Here is a 19,954-nt window from a genome sequence, read left to right as displayed (position 1 = left end):
CCCCCTCCTCCCCCAAACAATAATCAAATACTATTTTCATTGCAACTGAAGGTGTTGGAAAGATAACCTAGTTTATTGGACTGTTTCTCCAAGGGCAGGATTATGGTCCATTTTTCATTGGGCAATAAAGTGCTTTTAAATTATAAACGTAGCTGCATATAATCAAGTTATCTTTTTTTGGAAGATGAAAAATGGAAGATTTCTTAAACCTTGGAATGAGTTTTTGCCATTTACTCAGCAAAAGGCAGCCATGTACTATTTCAAAAAGCGGCTATCTCAGAATGTCACTAAGTCACTTGACTCAAAGATTTTTCTTTCTTTTTTGGGGGGGTGGGGGGTTTGCTGGGGAGGGTTCCTCCTCCTCCTACATTAATCAAATTAACAGTTCTGTGGGCAAGGGACAGGACCAGATATCTCCATCAATGTTTGGGGACAGGGAGAAGAAGGGGACTTAATATTTGAGGACTAATACTAAAACTAACCCCCATCCCCTACCCGCACCCCTCCACCAGCACCCCCACGCACTTCACTGGAGGAAACAAGAAGAAACGGAAAGAACCCACCATTCTGAAGCTGTGGTAAAGGCTCAGGCCACGTGACGCTGAATAATGCTGTTTGGATTCAAACACGGAGACTCCGCAGTGACACAGTGATTCATCTGCAGCTAGTTACTAAACTGTGGGCACTGAGAAATAGGCAACCCATACCTGCCTCAAACTGAGCCAAAGGTACTGCTGGCCTCGCGAAAGCACAACCAGGCGCTGAGAGCAGGGTGACAGCACAGCTTTGGAAGGCAGGGAGAGTGAGGAGAGGAGAGAGGCACGTTCGCACCCTAGGGTTCACACCACGGCTTGGGAAGCCTCTGGGCCGAGCCTGAATTTAAAGCGGGAAAGGTAGGGGGCAGAGATTTTAACTAACATACTGAGCCTTTCAGTCTCACGGCAGCACTAAGAAATTAATATTATTAATCCCGTCTTAAAACCCAGGGACTGAGGGTGAAAGAAGCAAAGAAGCGCTTCCCAGGGCTCACGCCAGACGCCTGGGATGGGGTAGAGCCGGGGCCGGGCTGCACCGCGTTCCTGGAGGGGAGAAGAGCCCGGCTGCGGTACCGAAATCCAGGCCTGGGTGAGGCGCCAGCCTAGGCTGCCAGCAGCGGAAAGAGAAGGGGGGGAGGGTGGTCCTCGGTGTCGCGCGGCCCTAGCTGGTGGTAGGTCGGCGCGGACACCAGAGCTGGAAGCCAAACACAAGACAGTTGGCGAGAAGCGCCAGCCCCCTCCGCCAGCCTACTCGCTGCGGGGAGGGGTTTCTCACGCCCCCTGCTCCTGGGTGACTGCACCGGAGGTCGGAAGGAAGCGGGGCGAAGGATGAGTCATCCCGCCTAATTCCTCCTTCCCGGGCCCTCGCCTCCGCACGCCGGCCCCCTCCCGAGATCCTGCAGCCGGGAGCGAAGACTCGCTCATCCAGAGTCCGCTACGAAACCCCCCGCTGGCCTGCAGAAGAGAGGAGAAGGACGGGGCGCGTGGCCAATGAGAGCTTCGCTCTCTCGCCGCCGTCCAATGGGCCGCTGATTACAGGGCAGGGCGGGACTAGGAGGGGGCGTTCCGGGGCTGGCGCGCGGCGTCGCGGTTCTTTGGCTCACAGACAGAGTGGCTTGGAGAGAAAGCGCCTCCCCGGGAGTCGGTGCCCAGGCGACGCGGGAAGGCGCCACCACCACCGCCGCCGCTGGCCAAGGTGCTGGAGACGAGAGGCCGTCGGCCGCTTCACCAGCTCAGGCAACCGTTGCAGCCGCTGCTGCCTCGCTCCCAGCCCGGTCCTCATGGAAGAGATGGAAGAAGAGTTAAAATGCCCTGTGTGCGGCTCCTTCTATCGGGAGCCCATCATCCTGCCCTGCTCTCACAATTTATGTCAAGCGTGCGCCCGCAACATCCTGGTACAGACCCCGGAGTCTGAGTCCCCCCAGAGCCGTCGGGCCTCGGGCTCTGGGGTCTCCGACTATGACTATCTGGACCTGGACAAGATGAGCCTGTACAGCGAAGCAGACAGCGGCTATGGTTCCTACGGGGGCTTCGCCAGTGCCCCCACTACGCCGTGCCAGAAGTCCCCCAACGGCGTCCGCGTGTTCCCGCCGGCTATGCCGCCACCGGCCACCCATCTGTCACCGGCCTTGGCCCCGGTGCCCCGCAACTCCTGTATCACCTGTCCCCAGTGCCACCGCAGCCTCATACTGGATGACCGGGGGCTCCGCGGCTTCCCCAAGAACCGCGTCCTGGAAGGGGTAATTGACCGCTACCAACAGAGCAAAGCCGCAGCCCTCAAGTGCCAGCTCTGCGAGAAGGCGCCTAAGGAGGCCACCGTCATGTGCGAACAGTGCGATGTCTTCTACTGCGATCCGTGCCGCCTGCGCTGCCACCCGCCCCGAGGGCCCCTAGCCAAGCACCGCCTGGTGCCCCCGGCCCAGGGCCGCGTGAGCCGGCGGCTGAGCCCGCGCAAGGTATCCACCTGCACAGATCACGAGCTGGAGAACCACAGCATGTATTGCGTGCAGTGCAAGATGCCTGTGTGCTACCAGTGCTTGGAGGAGGGCAAACACTCCAGCCACGAAGTCAAAGCTCTGGGGGCCATGTGGAAACTGCACAAGGTGAGTCCTTAAAAAAAAAAGAAAAAAAAAACCCACCCCTAACTCCCTGCGCCTCGGATCCTCCGGTTTTGCAGCAGACGGTCTCCTCTTTGCGCAAGTGCATCCCAGCGGGGGCGCAATGCAGGTCCTCCTATATTTGCTTCCCCCGTCTGGTGCACTGCAGAAGTGCAGGGGGACCTTAAACCGCGAGCTGGGGAGTCGAATATCCCTAGAGTTGTTGCGGGGATGCCTTAGAGCGGGTCTCCCCGGGGGCGCCGCCTAGCACAGGGCGCCCCCTCTCCGCTGCGGAGGCGCAGCTTGTGGCCGCCGCCAGCTTGCTGGAAAGCGCGGCGTAACCCCGCCAGTGCCCGGGGCTGCCAGGAACGCTTCAGGGCAGATGAGGCTGCGGTCCACAGGGACCGGGTGGGGGCGGTGAGGCGGCGCGGAACGCGGAAAGGCTGGAGCTGCGGGATAGGCGGGCGCGGTGATTCGCGGCGGGGGCGGGGAGAACTCCGCGGGCGGAATACTGATGAGTCTGCGCTGCCCCAAACTTGGGAGTCTGCGCTGGAGCGGATGCGGGACCTGGTGCTTTGCCCCCAGGAGTGGGGAGTGTAGCGAGGGGAAAGAAAAATCCTGTGGTGGCTACGTCAACCAGGCTTGAGGGCTTCGGGCCCTGACCCTCCCCAGGCTAGGGACCTGGGGCTGAAGTAGCAGGGCCAGAGGTTTCTGCGTGGTCTAGGCCTGAAAGCTGCGCAGGTGCGTCTCCCAGGGTACCCCGTGCTCCCAACCACCACGTACCCGTTGGTCTAGGATTCAACCCTTTTCCCCTTTCAGTAGTTGTCCTAGCAAGCTTTGAGGCACCTGTTACCATCGGATTTATCTTTCTGATCTCTTTTGATGGCGCCTCCATCAAAACTAGCTTCAAGAAGAGTGCCTTTAACAACATTTAGGTCATGCCACTCCTCTGCTCAGAATCCTCCAAACGTCCATTTCTTAGACAGTCCCTGGAATGGCCCACCACGACCTGCTTGACCTGTTCACATTTGGTCTCATCGACCTTATTTCCTCCCACTCTTCCCCTCTGCTCCAGTTACACTGTCCCCTAACCAACACCAGACACATTTCCGGCCCCTGGGCCTTTGCATTTGATGTTTCTTCAACCTGGGACAGCCTTACCCAAAACCCTGTATTGGAATGGCTCACTCTCTTCCCTCCTTAAGATTGTCGCTCACGTGTCACCTTTGCCAGACCCTTCTGGCCACAGTTGCCGCCACTCCTCTCAGCCACCACTAACTGGCATGCTGTATATTTTAATTATCCTCTTATTTTTGTATTTATTTATTGCTCCCCTCCTCACACACTAGAAAATAAGCTTCATGAGGAGAAAGATCTTGATAATGTTATGCCCACCCTGCTTAGAAGGAAGGGAACCACTCTTGAGGAGATGTGTATAAATTGCACTTTTAATTTTTTTAAGATTAAAAAAATGTTTATTTATTTTGAGAGAGAGCAAGACTGTGAGCAGGGAAGGCGCAGAGAGAGAGGGAGAGAGAGAATATCAAGGAGGCTCCCTGCTGTCAGTACAGAGTTGGACTTGGGGCTCAATTCCAGGAACCTTGAGATCATGATCTGCCCTGAAATCAAGCGTTGGTAGCTTAACTCACTGAGCCACCCAGGTGCCCCATTCTAATTTTAAATAATTCACTTTGTTGGAGATGCAAAGGGTAAGACAGGAGTTCAGGATTGTTGTAAGGAGATTTTCTTCACATCATTGAGTTGCAAGCCCAAGGATCAGGCAGGGCAGTAAAGTTGGTGCTCAGGCCTCCTCTGTGCCCCACTAAGAATTTCCCAGCATTGCTTGGAGACCAGAAAGACTAGCCTTTGAGAGAAATGATGGGGTTAAGGCTGGAACATTGATATTTTATTTACAACAAGAAAAGAAATAAGGTATCACTGTTTTCAGCCATCAGGGAGGTTTTCTCAATTCAGTATTAATTGAATGTGACCTGTGTTTACAGTCATTTGTGTTCTCACATGTAACCTGTTACATCTTATCTGTACTGATGAAAATCTACATCAGCACAAATCTGAGCCCTACTAGGCACAGGCCACTATTTTGAAGACACTTCAATGTAAAATTGTTAACGATACTTAATTTTGAAAGTTTTCAAAACTTTAGTTCGCCGCCAATCTTTTCTTCATGTTATGATTTCACTCTTAAGCTGCTAGCTACAGCCTCTTTTAAATTACCCTTCAAAACTACCCTTGGAACTAAGAAATTAATCTCCCTGTCTGAAAAAAGAACTTAGAGTCACAGGCTAATTAGGATGGTCAAACCACAGCATTATTTTTCTGTGACGGAGAGCCTATATACTTTATCCATTAAGACCAAAAGCAACCTTTCATCTTTGTCAAACCCTGTGTAGATTTGAAATGTTAAATCATTCGTTTTATGAGAAATGGAATTTGTGAGTAGACACTGGTGTGGACTGAGTTGAAATTTGGATGTCTGTTAAAAAACCAATAATGTCAAAAACCTTGAGACATAAGTAGGCTAGAAAAGGAAGGTTAGTTCATTGCGGGGGGGTGGGGGGGATGGGCGGGGAGAACATTTCTTCTCTGATCTATTGCACATTTTTTCCAAAACAGTGAATATGTATAATTTTTGTTCAGTCAATATCAGGATCATTAAACTGCCAAAAATAAATAAATAAATAAGGCACAAAGATGACAGATTTTAACATTTGCTTATCATCTTAGATGAACAACAAGCATTACTCGCCTGTCTTATCTTCTTAATAAAGTAATTAATGTGTTAATACCAATTTTTCCCATATAGTCTCTTTATGCTCTGTTTCCACAAAAGCTCATAGGCCAGAATTTCTATGCCCTTCAAAACAATGGAAAGCAAAGAATTACATTAAGTAGTCTTCCCAAAGTTAGGCAAGTAGTTATCAACACAGGTTATTACTAGACCCGAAAGTTTTCATTAATGTTCTACTGTATTAATTAGTCATTTCTAGTGATTAAAATTCTATGAATAAGTATTTCCCTCAAGGACTAAATCATCATCTTACACATTAAGACAAAATGGCTGAAGTTTATTTTTAGAGGCTTTAACAACAACTGGTTGAATCTCATTAGTTGTCAATTAACCAAATTAAAATACTTCTCACATGTGTATGGCCTTCAAAATCCATGAAAAATAATACTGCCTTATAAGAAAAATGTCTGGTAACAATTTATATTTAGTACCAGCATTTGCTAGGTTATTTTACCCAAGTTAGGCTGGTATGAAGAATTGCTACACAAAAAAATAATTTTGTAGATACTTTCAAATAGGCAATTGGAACCACTGTTACTACTTTGTATTTTTAGCAATTCACATTTCTAAATCTAACATCCTCCTTGAATTCTTGGTATATTTTATCAATCACTGAATCAGTAATATATTTGTAACTGTTCTTTTGTATTTGTGCAGTTGAGCAAGGATTTTCTTTTCCTTTCTATACTATCTACTCTGAATCTTGTTTCAAATGTTATTTTTCTCTTACCTTCTTTTTTTTTAATGAAAATTTGCAATTTAGGCTGCATTTTAAAATAAACTGTCAGTGCTTTAATTTTCAAACTATTCTGGAAAACAAATATCTGCTTTGTAGTATGTTGGCATCTCATCAAATATGTGTGTAGCAAAGCATGTCATTTAATATAGCTAAAATGATATTCAGTTAACTATAAGCAGTAAACACAGTATAATCTAGATGTTCCTATGGTAAATATAATAGGTAGCAGATATTCATGTTTTTTATATTTTTAGACTTTACTTCTAGGACAATCAGAACATTCTGTGCACAGTGTTACAGATATTGAGGAGAATGTATCAGAGAAGTCAGTTGTTCTTTGTACCAAGGCATAATAGAAATAGCTAGATGACAAGAGATCCCATTCCAGACCTGATGCTGCCACTTACTTGCCAAGAGCTTGAAGCAAGTCTTACAACTTCTATGCTTCCTACCCACAAAACTATACTTGTGGAAATATTTTGAAAAACTAATTTAAATGTTTATTCATTTCAGTTTGGCACGAGAGAAAGTTTTGTGTAAAACAGAAGTTACTGTCTCACTAGTCAACAATTATTGCATAAAAATCTCATGCCCTAATTTTGGAAACTTTGCTCGCTCCTTTCAGAGCACAGGATGCAGTAAAAGGCTTCTCTTGAGGGTGGCCTGAAAGACTGAGCCATACCCTCATGGGTGGTGGGGGGGGGGGGGTTCAGAGAATACTCAGTTGAATTAAGCTCAAGGAATTAAAACACTACACAAAGATTTATGTATATAGTAAACAAAGGGATTTTATTTTTCAATAACAAAGCTAAAATGATAATTGATAGGACTCCGTTGTTTCAGATTCTCCAGTGAAGATAGTGTTATCACTCTGAAGTAGCAGAAATTGTTCTTCCTGTATATACCATGAAACAATGCTATTAATTGAAATTGCAGGTTAAGTCGCAGTTTGCATAAAGTAAGAGAAAACTATCATAGCTATCTGTTATTGACTAATAATAATATACAGTCAAAAATTATCCTTACTTTCAGTGCAGTAAATTCTCTCATCTAAGCATTTCTAAAAGTGTGTGCATGCATACAACTCAACCTTGGCACAGGGGAGGAAAGAACCCATTACATGGTAAAAAGAACAAAATCGTTCTAAATAATATCATTGTTATCAATTTTATCAGGGACTCTTGGTTATAAGGAACAGAACACCCACTTAAGTGACCTCAGAGGATTTCATGGGTATGAAACAAAATCAAGTTTCAAGGAGGACAAACTGAAAAACTAGAAACTAAGTTTATTCTCTGTATCAGTCAGGTTAGACTAAGTTATGCTACAGTAACCATTTCCTAATTTCCGTGAATTATAACAGCAGTATGTAATTTCTTACCTCAGTGCCCACTGAGAATCAGCTGTGGCCCTTCTCCACATCTTCTTATTCTTGAACTTCAGCTGAAACAGCATGTTTGGAACATGCCAACCTTACCATAGAGGGAAGACAGCAAAGCAGAACTACTCAATAGCACCTGAAGTTTCTACTCAGATGTGGCGTTTTGCCTCTGCTTATATTCCATTGGCTAAAACAAGTCATGTGGCCATGCCTGATGTCCCTGCTGTGGGCAATACACTCTTCCAACAGAGAGAGGCATCAGAAAAGGTCCCTATAGAGGGGGGCAGAGGATATTTTGGACATATAATAAAAATCTGCCACATGCTCAACTCCCTCATTGTGTCTCTTACAGTGGTCCTTTTTGGCCTGAACAAGGCCTGACAAGAGTCCTCCAGCCCCAACTCAGAATGACATTTCAGTGCAAGTGTTCACTGTCATCTGGATAGAGTCTCTGTCTCTTTCCATTTTCAAGTTTAGAGAAAGAATCTGATTAGCTCAACTTGAGTGAGGTATTTCCTGATGATGCTCCAGGTCATGACCCCACCCCTTTGGTGAGGTGGATGCAGAAGACTAGAGTGAGGCACTCACCTTACGTGCAAAATTTAAGGGGGCACCAAACCTCAGTAATTCGGGGGTGCCTGGGTGGCTCAGTCGGTTAAGCGTCCAACTTCGGCTCAGGTCATGATCTCGCGGTCCGTGAGTTCGAGCCCCTCATCGGGCTCTGTGCTGACAGCTCGGAGCCTGGAGCCTGCTCCGGATTCTGTGTCTCCCTCTCTCTCTGCCCCTCCCCTGCTCATGCTGTCTCTCTCTCCATCTCAAAAATAAATAAACATTTAAAAAATTTCAAATACTCAGTAATCAAGATACAAAATATTATAATACAATATCTTAAACAATAAAAATTAATGCAAAAAAATCCATGGTGGACAACATATCAACATTTTAATTAAAGACAAAGTTGGGGGGGCACCTGGGTGGCTCAGTTGGTTGAGCGTCCAACTTCGGCTCAGGTTATGATCTCACGGTTTGTGGGTTTGAGGCCAGCATCAGGCTCTGTGCTGACAGCTCAGAGCCTGGAGCCTGCTTCAGATCCTGTGTCTCCCTCGCTCTCTGCCCCTCCCCCACTCACACTCTGTCTCTCTCTCAAAGACAAATAAACATTTTAAAACATTTAAAAAAAATAAAGGCAAGGTCAGTAACAGTGCCATGTTGAGCCATATTGGAGCCTGTGTCAAAAGGAAATATCAGTAGTATTGGTCCTCTCTTTGTTTAATATTTTGACCTTTTGTTCTTCATAGATTCTTTGCATTAATTTTATTTTTAACAAATACTGCATTAAAATAGTATTAATGTTGATGACTGAGGTTTTTGGCACTCCCTTAAATTCTACACCAGAGGTGAGTGCCTCCACTCCCCACTCCCCATCCCCCCTCCCCCACCCCCAGTCCCAGCCCAGATGGACAGAGGAAAGCTCCAGGCAGAAGGCCTTTGAAAGCAGCGGGGGCAGGGAGGCCTGACTAGTACCTCTTGTGCAGTCTGAGAGGAAACCCTTCTGGGTGCAGAAGAAAGCCCCTTTGCTCTCCTTGGACCTTCCGAATTCTAGCTGCAGCACTAATCTCTTGAGCTGCTTTGAAGGTGAAGCAAGAGTTGATGATGATGAAAAAGAAGACAGAGAAGTATAGCGAACACCACAGCTGTAGCTCGCTGCTTCCTCTCCCCAGCAGTGTTCCACCACCAAAGTGATGTGTGTTGTTATTACTATTATATGTTATGGGGAATGTGGCCACATCAGAGCAAAGCAGTTTCTGACTTGACTTATGTATGAGCAGAGGAAGGAGGACAGAAGGTGCCAAAGCATGATTTTGTACTAACGTTGGGTACCTCTTTTAAAGTATGTAGTTGGGTTGGGAGTGGGAGAAAAATAAATTCATATAGTTTCATGTCAATAATTGCAGCTACTTCATAGAAGGAAAAAAGAGCTTTAGTAACCATGGAGTTCAGTGTTTTGTGTTTTTTGTCTTTTGGCCTCATAACGGCAGTATTCTTCTTGCTCTAGTTAAATGCTTCCCTCACCACCAGTTCCTACTGCTGCCCAGTGCCTGCGATTCTGGTGGGGTTGCCAATCCAACGCCCTGCCTTACCTGGCCAGGTGGGAGGGCATGTGACATAGGCCTGGCCAGTCATGACGCCCTATCCCTTTGGCCCAAGTGATTCATTTAAAAGATTAGCACATGTCCCAAGCCAGTCCAATCAGCGTCCTTTCTGAGGTTTGTATCTACTGAGTCAGGGACAGAGAGCCTTGCTCTTCTCTGGGCTTGTTAATATTATTCAGCTAGAATAATAAAAGCCAGAAGCTGTCTATATCCATGCCTCTTCCACCTACCCCATAAGTAGAAGAAAATAAGGCAACCCACAGAAATACAGAGCTGAGAAATGGAGAGTGAATTCGGAGAACAGTATTTGAGCTTCTGGAACCTGTCATGACTGAGGCCAGCTAACCCCTCTTGCCTTTTGAGTTACTGAGCCAAGAGACCTCCCTCCTTTTTTGTGTTAGCTAGTTTGTGTTAGTTTTCAGCCACTTTCAACTGAGAAGTCCTAACTTATAAAAACAAATTAACACATGTGAACATTTGTGTTTGAAGATACTAATTCTTACTCATTCTAGATATTGTCTCTAGAATATTGTATTCTGATGCCAAAAATACAAACGGAAAGCACTTTTGATTTAATGAAGCAGGAATCATGTGATGTTTAATCTACCACTGTCTACCCATTCGCTGCTGTGTAGTCTGTACTAGCCTATTGGCTGTTTTCCTCTATTCTTATTGAGGGGTTGCTTACAAAGAAGCGTAAGGAAATTTCCTTTTTACCAACTTTAAATTACTGGGTGTATGTGGTGATGATACTGTCAAGGGCAACAGGCTGGACAGGGAGATTTTGAAATCAATAATCAATTTTATTTTTTTTCCAAAGTCAAGAAACTTCTGAAAACATACATGTTGCTTTGACCCGTTCTCTAGGTCAGAGTTTCTCAAACTGTGTTCCCTGAAAGTTTCTGTGATTAAATAATTTTGAGACACTCCACTCTATATGTGCTCCAGATGGTCCACATTGTACATTATTATAACAATGTGCTGACCCATTTGGCAGCAAAAAAAACCCTGCTTGATTTAATCTAGAAATTTCTAAACTTATTTGTCTTTGGAAACTTTTTTTTTTTTTCATTTTATTTCCAGACTTATTGTGATACTATTGACATATAGCCTATGGAAGATAAAGGTGTACAAGTGATGATTTGATACATGTATATATTGTTAAATGATTGCCACAGCAGGGTTTGTTAGCACATCCATCCGCTCACACAAGTGCCTTTTGTATGTGTGTGGCGATAACTTTTAAGAATTACACTCTGGGGGTGCCTCGGCTCAGTCAGTTAGGCATCCAACCCCTAGTTTCGCGCAGGTCATGATCTCACGGTTCATGGGTTCAAGCCCCACATTGGGTTCTGTGCTGACAGCATGGATCTTGCTTGGGATTCTCTCTCTCTCCCCTTCTCTTTCTCTGTCTCTCTCTCACTCTCTCTAAATAAACATTAAAAAAAAATGATTTACACTCTCAGCTTTCAAGTATATAATACTGTATTGTAAATTATAGTCATCATGTTATATTAGATCCCTAGAACGTGTTCATGTTATAGCTGGAAATTTGTACCCTTTGACTAACATCTGTCCATTTACCCAACCCCCAGCTCTTGACAACCACTATTCTATTCTCTGTTTCTTTGGGTTCAGCTTTTTTAGATTCCACATATAAGTGAGAACATAGAGTATTTGTCTTTCTCTGGCTTATAACCTCTAAGGTCCATCCATGTTGTTGCAAAAGGCAGACTTTCCTTTTTTTTTTTTTTTTTTTTTTTTTGGCTGAATAATAGTCCTCTGTGTACATATACCACATTTTCTTTATCCCATTCATCTGTTGATGGACACTTAAGTTGTAGAACCTCTTTTTTAGTGCCAAACAAGTTTGGGAAACACTGTTCTAGACAATGATAAGCCAGTAGCAAAGTAAGTTTCTTGTGTATGCAGAGTAGACTACTCTAAAACTCTAGTCTATGGATAACTGTTCCAAATAAGACTATCCTTAAACCATATGTTGATTTTTTTTTTGAGAGAGAGAGAGAGAGCAAGCACACAATCAGGGGAGGGGCAGAGGAAGAGGGAGAAAAAATCTTAAGCAGGCTCCATGCCCAGTGCAGAGCCTGACACAGCACTTGATCTCATAGCCATGAGATCATGACCTGAGCCAAAATCAAGATACAGACGCTTAACCAACTGAGCTACCCAGGCGCCCCTTGTATTAATTCTTATAACATGTATTAAAAATTAAATTTGGGGTGCCTGGGTGGCTCAGTGGATTAAGCAGCCAACTCTTGATTTTGGCTCATGTCATGATCTCACAGTTCATAAGTTCAAGCCCCCCATCTGGCTCTGTGCTGACAGTGCAGAGCCTGCTTGAGATTCTCTCTGTCTCTCTCTCTCTCTCTCCCTCAAAATAAATAAATGAACATTTAAAAAGTTAAGTTTATGTTATTTTTTTTTATTTTTAAAATTATTTTTAATGTTTATTTTTGAGAGAGAGAGAGAGAGAGAGAGAGAGAGAGAGAGAGAGAGAGAGAATTGAGCAGGGGAGGGCAGAGAGAGAGGGAGACACAGAATCTGAAGCAGGCTCCAGGCTCTGAACTGTCAGCATAGAGCCTGATGCATGGCTTGAACTCAACGGACTGTAAGATCATGACCTGAGCCGAAGTCGACTGCTTAACCAACTGAGCCACCCAGGCACCCCTATGTTATTCTTTAAATATTAAAGTTAAAGATAGAGGTAAAAGCAATTAATGTAAATTTTATAGTATTTATATACATATGTTCAGTATATGTTGCTTTCCTTTGTATTGTAAATAACTGAAAAATTATTTTAGGTATCAGTAATACTAATGTAATATAACTAGAAATAATAGCTTTGATCCACTTCGACTATTTTTAGGCACTGTGTACATGATGCCAAGTGACTTATTTGACTGAGTTTGCCATTAAATTGTGGTAGACATAAATAGATTGTTTTAAAGTACTTATGATAAAGCAAAAAACAATAATTAAAAGTTTAAACTCTAAAGTTGCTTCTGTGACAGCATATCACAACAATTTATGAAAGTTAAAAGAGCAGTGCTTGACTGTTATATTCTAGGCTTTGCTAATATTTTCAAAATGACATTTGGAGTCAATTTGTAACCTTGGAAGAAGAGTTAGCTATAAAATGGCCCCCAGCAGTGTACCTATATTATTAGAGACCATCTAGGTTTGTCAGCAGTGTGTCTAATTAATCCCAAAAGACATCTCAAAACCAAAAACACTTCCTGCAGTGTTCTCACAGCAGTTTTATCCCAACCCCAAACTGGACCCTTGTCTGAAACTCAGAGTGAGATTATTCAGAAAAACCCAAGCAGAATACACAGAATGCACTTGACACATCGTCAGGGAAATCATCACAATTTCACTTCACTTTTGTTCAGCCCTGGCGTTGTCATCTTGTTAACATTGACGGCTTATGGTGCAGCATTTTGGCCATGGATCCAGCCATACTCCCATCTGCCTAAGTTACCTCTTCCTTCTCGACCCGCATGGTCTTCCAGTTTCCCCACAGAGCCGTCTCCCAGCCCAGCAGCCCTGCCCTCCAGCATTTTTTAAAACTCAACCTTCAGACCAGCTGAGCTGGCCCTGACCTTCCCACCAGCCCCAACCCACCAGCCAGCCGGAAGCTCAGTGCTGCTCTCATTCCACCAGAGTCACCCCTGCACCTGCGCCACTCCCACCCCAGCTGGGTTTAATTACACTTTTTTTTCCTCAACTGTAGAGTTTTTTTTCTTCATTTTGATTGACTCATTTTAAGCTGAAAAAGCAAGAAAACTTGTCTTGAGTTTCTAATCATGAATAAATAAGCATCACCGACTCTTCTCTCTTCCTCAACATGCCTGTCTCTAGAGACTCATCTACTCCATGGTCTCACCTCTCACTTGCACCTGAATGTCTGAACCAGCCATCAGTCTCATTCCCTTTCCCAACGTGTTCCCAAACTCTCTTCTGTCTTCTTTCCACACCCCTCCACAGCTCCCATCTCTGTGTTCCAACACTGAGCATCTCCCAATGTATTGTAATTGCATATGTTAGAATCTTCCACTGGACCCTACTAACTCAAAGTCTCAAAGTTTCTTAATATGCCCTTGTTTCCTCCATTAATGCACTTAGTAGGTATTTGAAAAGGTTTAGTGAAGAAAAGAGTCAATTAACAGATGAATGATTAGCAAATATTCCAATATTTTAAGTTTTTCATATTAGTCTGACAATAATAATTAAATTTGAAAACCTTCTATTTTATACTTTTGTTTAAAATTTACTGAGCACTTACTACATGACAGGAACTGTTCTAAGCCATATCCAAGCACTTTCTCACTTAATCTTCAGAATTCACACATCTTCCTATGAGAAAACTGGGGCACAGAAAGATTATAAAGTTGTACCAGCTGTAAGTGGCAGGGCCAGGGTTTGAATCCAAGCTGTCTGACTTCAGAGCTCATGTATTTAACTGCTATCTGTCCTGCCCTCTGATAATCACAGGAAACACATGTCCTGTAAAGCACTGTTTTATGATACTGCAAATTACAATGGCATAAACAAATAACTGAATTCCTTTAGTTCTCATGTATGAAAATTACTGAGCAATTAAGTCATTTGTCTCCTAAGTTTCCTGGTGATAAAGTAAATTTAAAAAGAAAAATATAGGGCAGAGAGAAAGGAAAGACAAATACGTTGAGTATTCCATAGACCAGACCATCAGAGGTGCACTGGGTAGGCCAGATTACCCTGGGAGGGCTCTGTCCCGCCTCCTTGTCCGAACCAATCAAGCAACAGGCAGGCAGTGGGGTTCTATCAGCTCAGCCACTGATTCATTGTCCTCTTATAACAAAATAATCATCTTAAAATTTTTACAGACAGAAATAACATAAAAGATTAAGTTGAGGTTTTTTGGCATTTTCAGTATCTTTATTTCTGCAGCTCTAAAACATTTACAAGTCTATCTTGGAAAACACAAAACTATGCTTAAACCCATAAGCGCGTGTCTGCTCTGTTTTCTTGGACCTTTTGCTGAGGTGGTTAAAAGAAAATACATACATTCCTTTTCGAGAATATACACCTGGCCTGCCTTTTCCGTAAGTATGAAAAGGAATATATGAATTGGAAAAGCCTATTGTTTAAGAATGGGTTTAAGCACTGCCAAATAAAATTTGTTTTTTATAAGCCTTGCATAGAGCCAGAACTGTGCATTTTATACTAATAGCTCTGGTCAAAGAAGAAACTGTTCCTTAAAGAATTAGCTTCAGAAGTAGAATGCTTAACATTGTTCTTTGGTGTGGGAATAGCCACCTTCTGTCATTAGCCAGTACACATAGATGGTTAATTCTCATTGACTGCTGATTTATTCATGTGGAGCTGCCTTTCCAGCCAGATAGCATCAATTCAGCTTTATTGAGATTTTTGTTCACCCTCTCTTTACTCTTACTTTGCTTGCAGCTTGCATTTTAAGAAGCAACTGTTTGACACCAAATACTACTCTCTCTCGTGCTCCAGGAAAAGCCTGGGACAGGGCCATGCTGCTCTGACCTATGCTGTATGCCAGTCTAAGACATTATCTAATCTCTGAAAAAGCAGGTTGCAGAGAGAAGTAAATGTGAATATGGGGGGATTAAACAGTTTCTTCCTAAGGCAGGTCTTCTTAATGGGCTTTTTGATTCTGTAGGGAGAAAATGCTTGGAAGGTCAAAAATATACAGGCTCAACTGTAATTACAGCTCACCCAAAGCCAAAGGAAAATAACTCTATATTCTATCCTTTTTTACTGCCTCTACTTTAATTTCTGTTCATCACTACAAAAAACCAACAACTGATTTTACTATAGATATATGTGGTACATTTACATGGTATTCCTGATGATGTTTATGCCATCACCTGGACACAGGTTCATGATAAAATGGATAACTTGATAAAATGGTGTTGCCTGTGCCATCCTCACTCCTACATCTATGAAATGGTATCCCAAGAGCACTAGTCACAAAAAATCAAATGTAAAGTTGGACTTCCATCCAATCTAATAAATCTTACATGGTGCGAATAAATCTGTGGTGCTTTTAACAAGCAGACGTTATTGATTTCATTGACCATCAATCATCTGGCCAGACTTAGCAAGGAAATATAAATAGCTTCCAACACACAGTTCAATACAATGTGAAGAAGCTTGATGTTTACATTCAACTCATGTTATCTGGCTACCTTCTGCCATTAGGGAAGCAAATCTTCTAGTAGTGGAATGAAAATATTGCTCAGCATTAAATAAAATTTTCTCTAACTTTCTATCTTGAGAGACAAGAAATATGGAATACAGAAACTTGGACAAGCACTGAATTTCCAGGCTGGCTTCAATAAGCATAATAAGCAAGGGCACCTTGGGTAACTACCCTTCTGTTACAGTTCAAAACTGTCACCTTTCTACCTAGACTTAGGTAGAATCCATGTCCATGAGGAGGACATAGATTTCTGATTGCTCTGGTTATCTCATAGAAACTTAACAGAATACCATAGGGGAAAGGAAGGGGAAAAATAATTTCAAACAAAGAGGGAGGCAAACCATAAGAGACTCTTATACAGAGAACAAGCTAAGGGTTGATGGGGGGGCAGGGGAGGGAAGAAATGGGTGACGGGCACTTATTGGGATGAGCACTGAGTGTTGTATATAAGTGATGAATCACAGGAATCTACCCACAAAACCAAGAGCACAGTGTATATACTGTATGTTAGCTAACTTAACAATAAATTGTGTATAAAAAAATGTTGTAGAAAAGTTTGAATTCATAGTGAAGTCCAGTTATGTAGATCTAAAACATACTAGTAAATATTGGTGTTGGTTGGCAAATCAACACATAAATATTTTACATTAATTAAAAAATACATCAAACCAAAGAGAAAGTCCATGCTTCTAGCATTGACAATATCCTTGATTGTTGATTTCCAAAGAGGCTGTACCATCTTACATTCCTACCAGCAATATATAAGGGATCCAATTTCTCCATATTTTCACCAACACTTTTTGTTTAGAGCCATCCTAGTGGTTGCAAAAGGATATCTCATGTGGTCTTGATTTGCAATTCTCTAATGACTGGTGATATTAAACATCTTTTCATGTGCTCATTGGCTGTTTTTCTATCTTTTGTAGAGAAATGTCTATTCAAATCCTTTGCCATTTTTATTTGGATTATTTCTCCCTTATTGTTGAGTTGTAAGAGAGCTTTTATATATTCTGGACACTGATTCACTCATTTAAAATGGAAGTGACAGCGATGTGAGCCTCTCTTCTCTCAAAGACACAGAAAGTAAAAAGCAGACACAGCACTGAGTATGAGGAAAAACTTGTCAGGCCCACCAGGACCTGCTGCTAATTTCTTGCCCAATAACCTCTATCAGCCAATTCTGGTAGAGCTTATCTGAGCTCTGCCTCAGAATTGGCTCCTGACGAATAGGAAACATGGAAAAGTAGTAGGAGAAAATAATTTGGTTATCAAGGTACCTGGATATGGTGGCCGTACCTCCTCCTCAACTTGAGTTACACTTGTGCCAACTTTGGTGGTGATATTCACTCATATATTATGAAGTTTCAGTGGTGCTATGTTTTCTGTTACTTACAGGTTATCAACATGGTATTAAAAGAATTACCATCACCTTAGGGTATCAAGATGGTGGATTCTTCCCCTATATTTGAGAGTTATAAGTTGATAGAATTGGGACACTAGATGTTTGAGATCACTTTCTAACCCTCTCCAAAATCAAAGGAGTAAATCCCAGAACACTTCAGTAAATTACCAAAATCACACAGAATGTATTATCAAAAACAAAACAAAAACAAAAAATGTTGATTTCTTAGAACTTATATTAAGAATTCTGAACATCCCAGGACCCATTTTCAGTTGCTTCTGTGTGTGTGTGTGTGTGTGTGTGTGTGTTCAGTGAAGGTCAATGAAAACACCTATTTTCTTTTAGAGGTTCTCCTGTGCCCCCAGATAACTATAATCATGGTTTTCTATACTGCATGATCACAACTATCAAAGTTTATCTTAACTGTGTTGTTCTCTCTTTAAGGGGAAATTGTATATCTCTATACTATTGAATTAATGTTACTTCCTTATAAATAAGATATATTTTTTTTAATACTGGCCCTCAATAGACAGTGCCTTTGCTCAAAGGATCAATCCAATGGAGGAGTTTCAGCATAAAAACTGGAAAGGGAAGAATTTATAGAAAATAAGCTTTGTTTTGTCCCTTACACACAGAGAACTGAAGCATTACAGCATGGCTGTCCCCTTGGATTGGTTGTCTGATTGGGTACTGCCCTAGCCAAAAGCACAAAAGAAGTTTATAGGATGAAGCAAAAGAGAGTCTCCTGTTGCTCTTCTTTCCCACTCGGGTACACTACTTGACAACTCTGTTGGCACCTTACTGACCACCAGTGCTCTCTGTTTCTCCCCTCCCCTCCCACAGTGGTCTCCTGTGAATCTTCTGGTTTCTGCCTACCTGTCTGAAAGCCCAGCTTTGGTTCCAACGTATGTGCCTTTTTTTGGTCATCGCCATGCCTTGCTCTGACCTCTGTGTATCCGTTCTCTTCACCCAACCCTAGCTAGACTCTTGACGAGCAACTTCTGGGAGTGTCTCTCTGCCCAGCCCTTCTGGCTTGTGCATCCTCTGCCTCCAGCCTGACACTGGCTTTCCTGGCTGGCTTCCTTCCCAGTGAAGGACCCAATGCTGACAGCTCCTCAAATCATACCTCACGGGTAGCAGCTTCAGAGCTGGCACTGATCCCAAAAATAGATTACTGTAATGTACTTGGCCCATCACCCGTAATGTTAAAATAAGATTATAACATATACATCTAGGTTGTATAAAAATGCACTCACATAATTCTTTTCGTTTGAAACATGCCATAAAATGATTTAACCAAATACAAACACAGAATCTGTTGACATATAGCCACCACTGAAATGTAATATGATAGATATTTAGTGGAACCTGGAAGTTCTACTTACGTTGAAGGCAGAAAGTAAGAAATAATTTACAAATTTCATCTGTAAAACAGGGAAGGAATGAGTTAGTTAGTAGAAGATTATTACTCCATTTGGAGGCTAGCCAGAGACTGGCCAATTACTCTCTTCCAAGTGGAGCCAAATACTTCAATTATATTGTAGTTTTACTCCCATAGGTCTTTTATTTACTTACATGAGAACAGTGTCATCAATTTACTGTTTATATTACTTAATTTGCATATGCTGATGGCTTTTAGGTTATGGTCAATTATTAAGTTGTCTAAAATTACATGTACAAAAGGTTATTATTGTGAGATAGAGGCCTCAGAAGTTAACCCAGTGTTTTTAGAGAAATTCCTTAATTAGAATGTGTATCTGAAGAGATTGGTATAAAATTCCCATAAATATTATATTTGAAAATTAATTTCATTTAGTATTTATTTGTTCATACCTCATGATTTTCTTCCGGGATTAAGTTACATTTATCAGTGATATACTAAACCCACTACATTCCTTCCTGTCCTGCTGTTTGTTAATCTTCCCAGCCATGTTAAGGAATTTAAATGATCTGTATTCACAACTCCATCCTCACTGTAATTACTGCAAGAACCAATGTGGGCTGAGTAAGGCCATTCCTGTTGCTGATTCAAGATTAGGATACTGGTGGTATAGCATGAGACCACTGTCTATTTAGCTGACCCTGTGCTCCAGGTTTATTCAGCTGCCCAAGTGGGGAAATTCACACAGTAAGGGAGATTTCCAGTTTGAACACATAAACAAAGCACTTTTATGCCCCAGGAAGAGGACTGGATAATGGTTACACGGATAATGGCATGTGACCATTTCAATTCCCAAGCACTCCAAGAAGAACTTGTTCTCATAATGTATTAAAACCAAGGTCACGGAACAGCTGTTGCTAGAACAGGATTTGCTGTGTGCACCAATTGCTGTAAGATGTGATTTCATATCAGAGTGTTTTCCACCATGAACTGTTTCTTTGATTTAATAGCAAGGATCATTAGAACTGGGTTAGGAGGGGCGCCTGGGTGGTGCAGTCGGTTAAGCGGCCGACTTCAGCCAGGTCACGATCTCGCGGTCCGTGGGTTCGAGCCCCGCATCGGGCTCTGGGCTGATGGCTCAGAGCCTGGAGCCTGTTTCTGATTCTGTGTCTCCCTCTCTCTCTGCCTCTCCCCCGTTCATGCTCTGTCTCTCTCTGTC

General features: G+C 42.8%; 1 protein-coding gene across 3 annotated transcripts in view; it reads left to right on the top strand.

Annotated features, from left to right (window-relative positions):
• Nucleotides 1-1,724: 1,724 nt before the first annotated feature.
• Nucleotides 1,725-19,954, top strand: part of TRIM9 (tripartite motif containing 9) — a 112,692-nt gene continuing 94,462 nt past the window's right edge. For all 3 annotated transcript variants that reach the window (XM_047862870.1, XM_047862871.1, XM_047862869.1), the window contains exon 1: nucleotides 1,725-2,638. In XM_047862870.1, the coding sequence (XP_047718826.1) occupies nucleotides 1,817-2,638 (822 nt within the window). In that variant the 5' untranslated portion in view covers nucleotides 1,725-1,816. The remainder of the gene's footprint in view (nucleotides 2,639-19,954) is intronic.

The sequence above is a fragment of the Prionailurus viverrinus genome, chromosome B3 (assembly GCF_022837055.1).
Source record: "Prionailurus viverrinus isolate Anna chromosome B3, UM_Priviv_1.0, whole genome shotgun sequence".
In the NCBI taxonomy this organism is placed as follows: Eukaryota; Metazoa; Chordata; class Mammalia; order Carnivora; family Felidae; genus Prionailurus; species Prionailurus viverrinus.
This window is presented reverse-complemented; position numbering and strand designations above follow the sequence as displayed.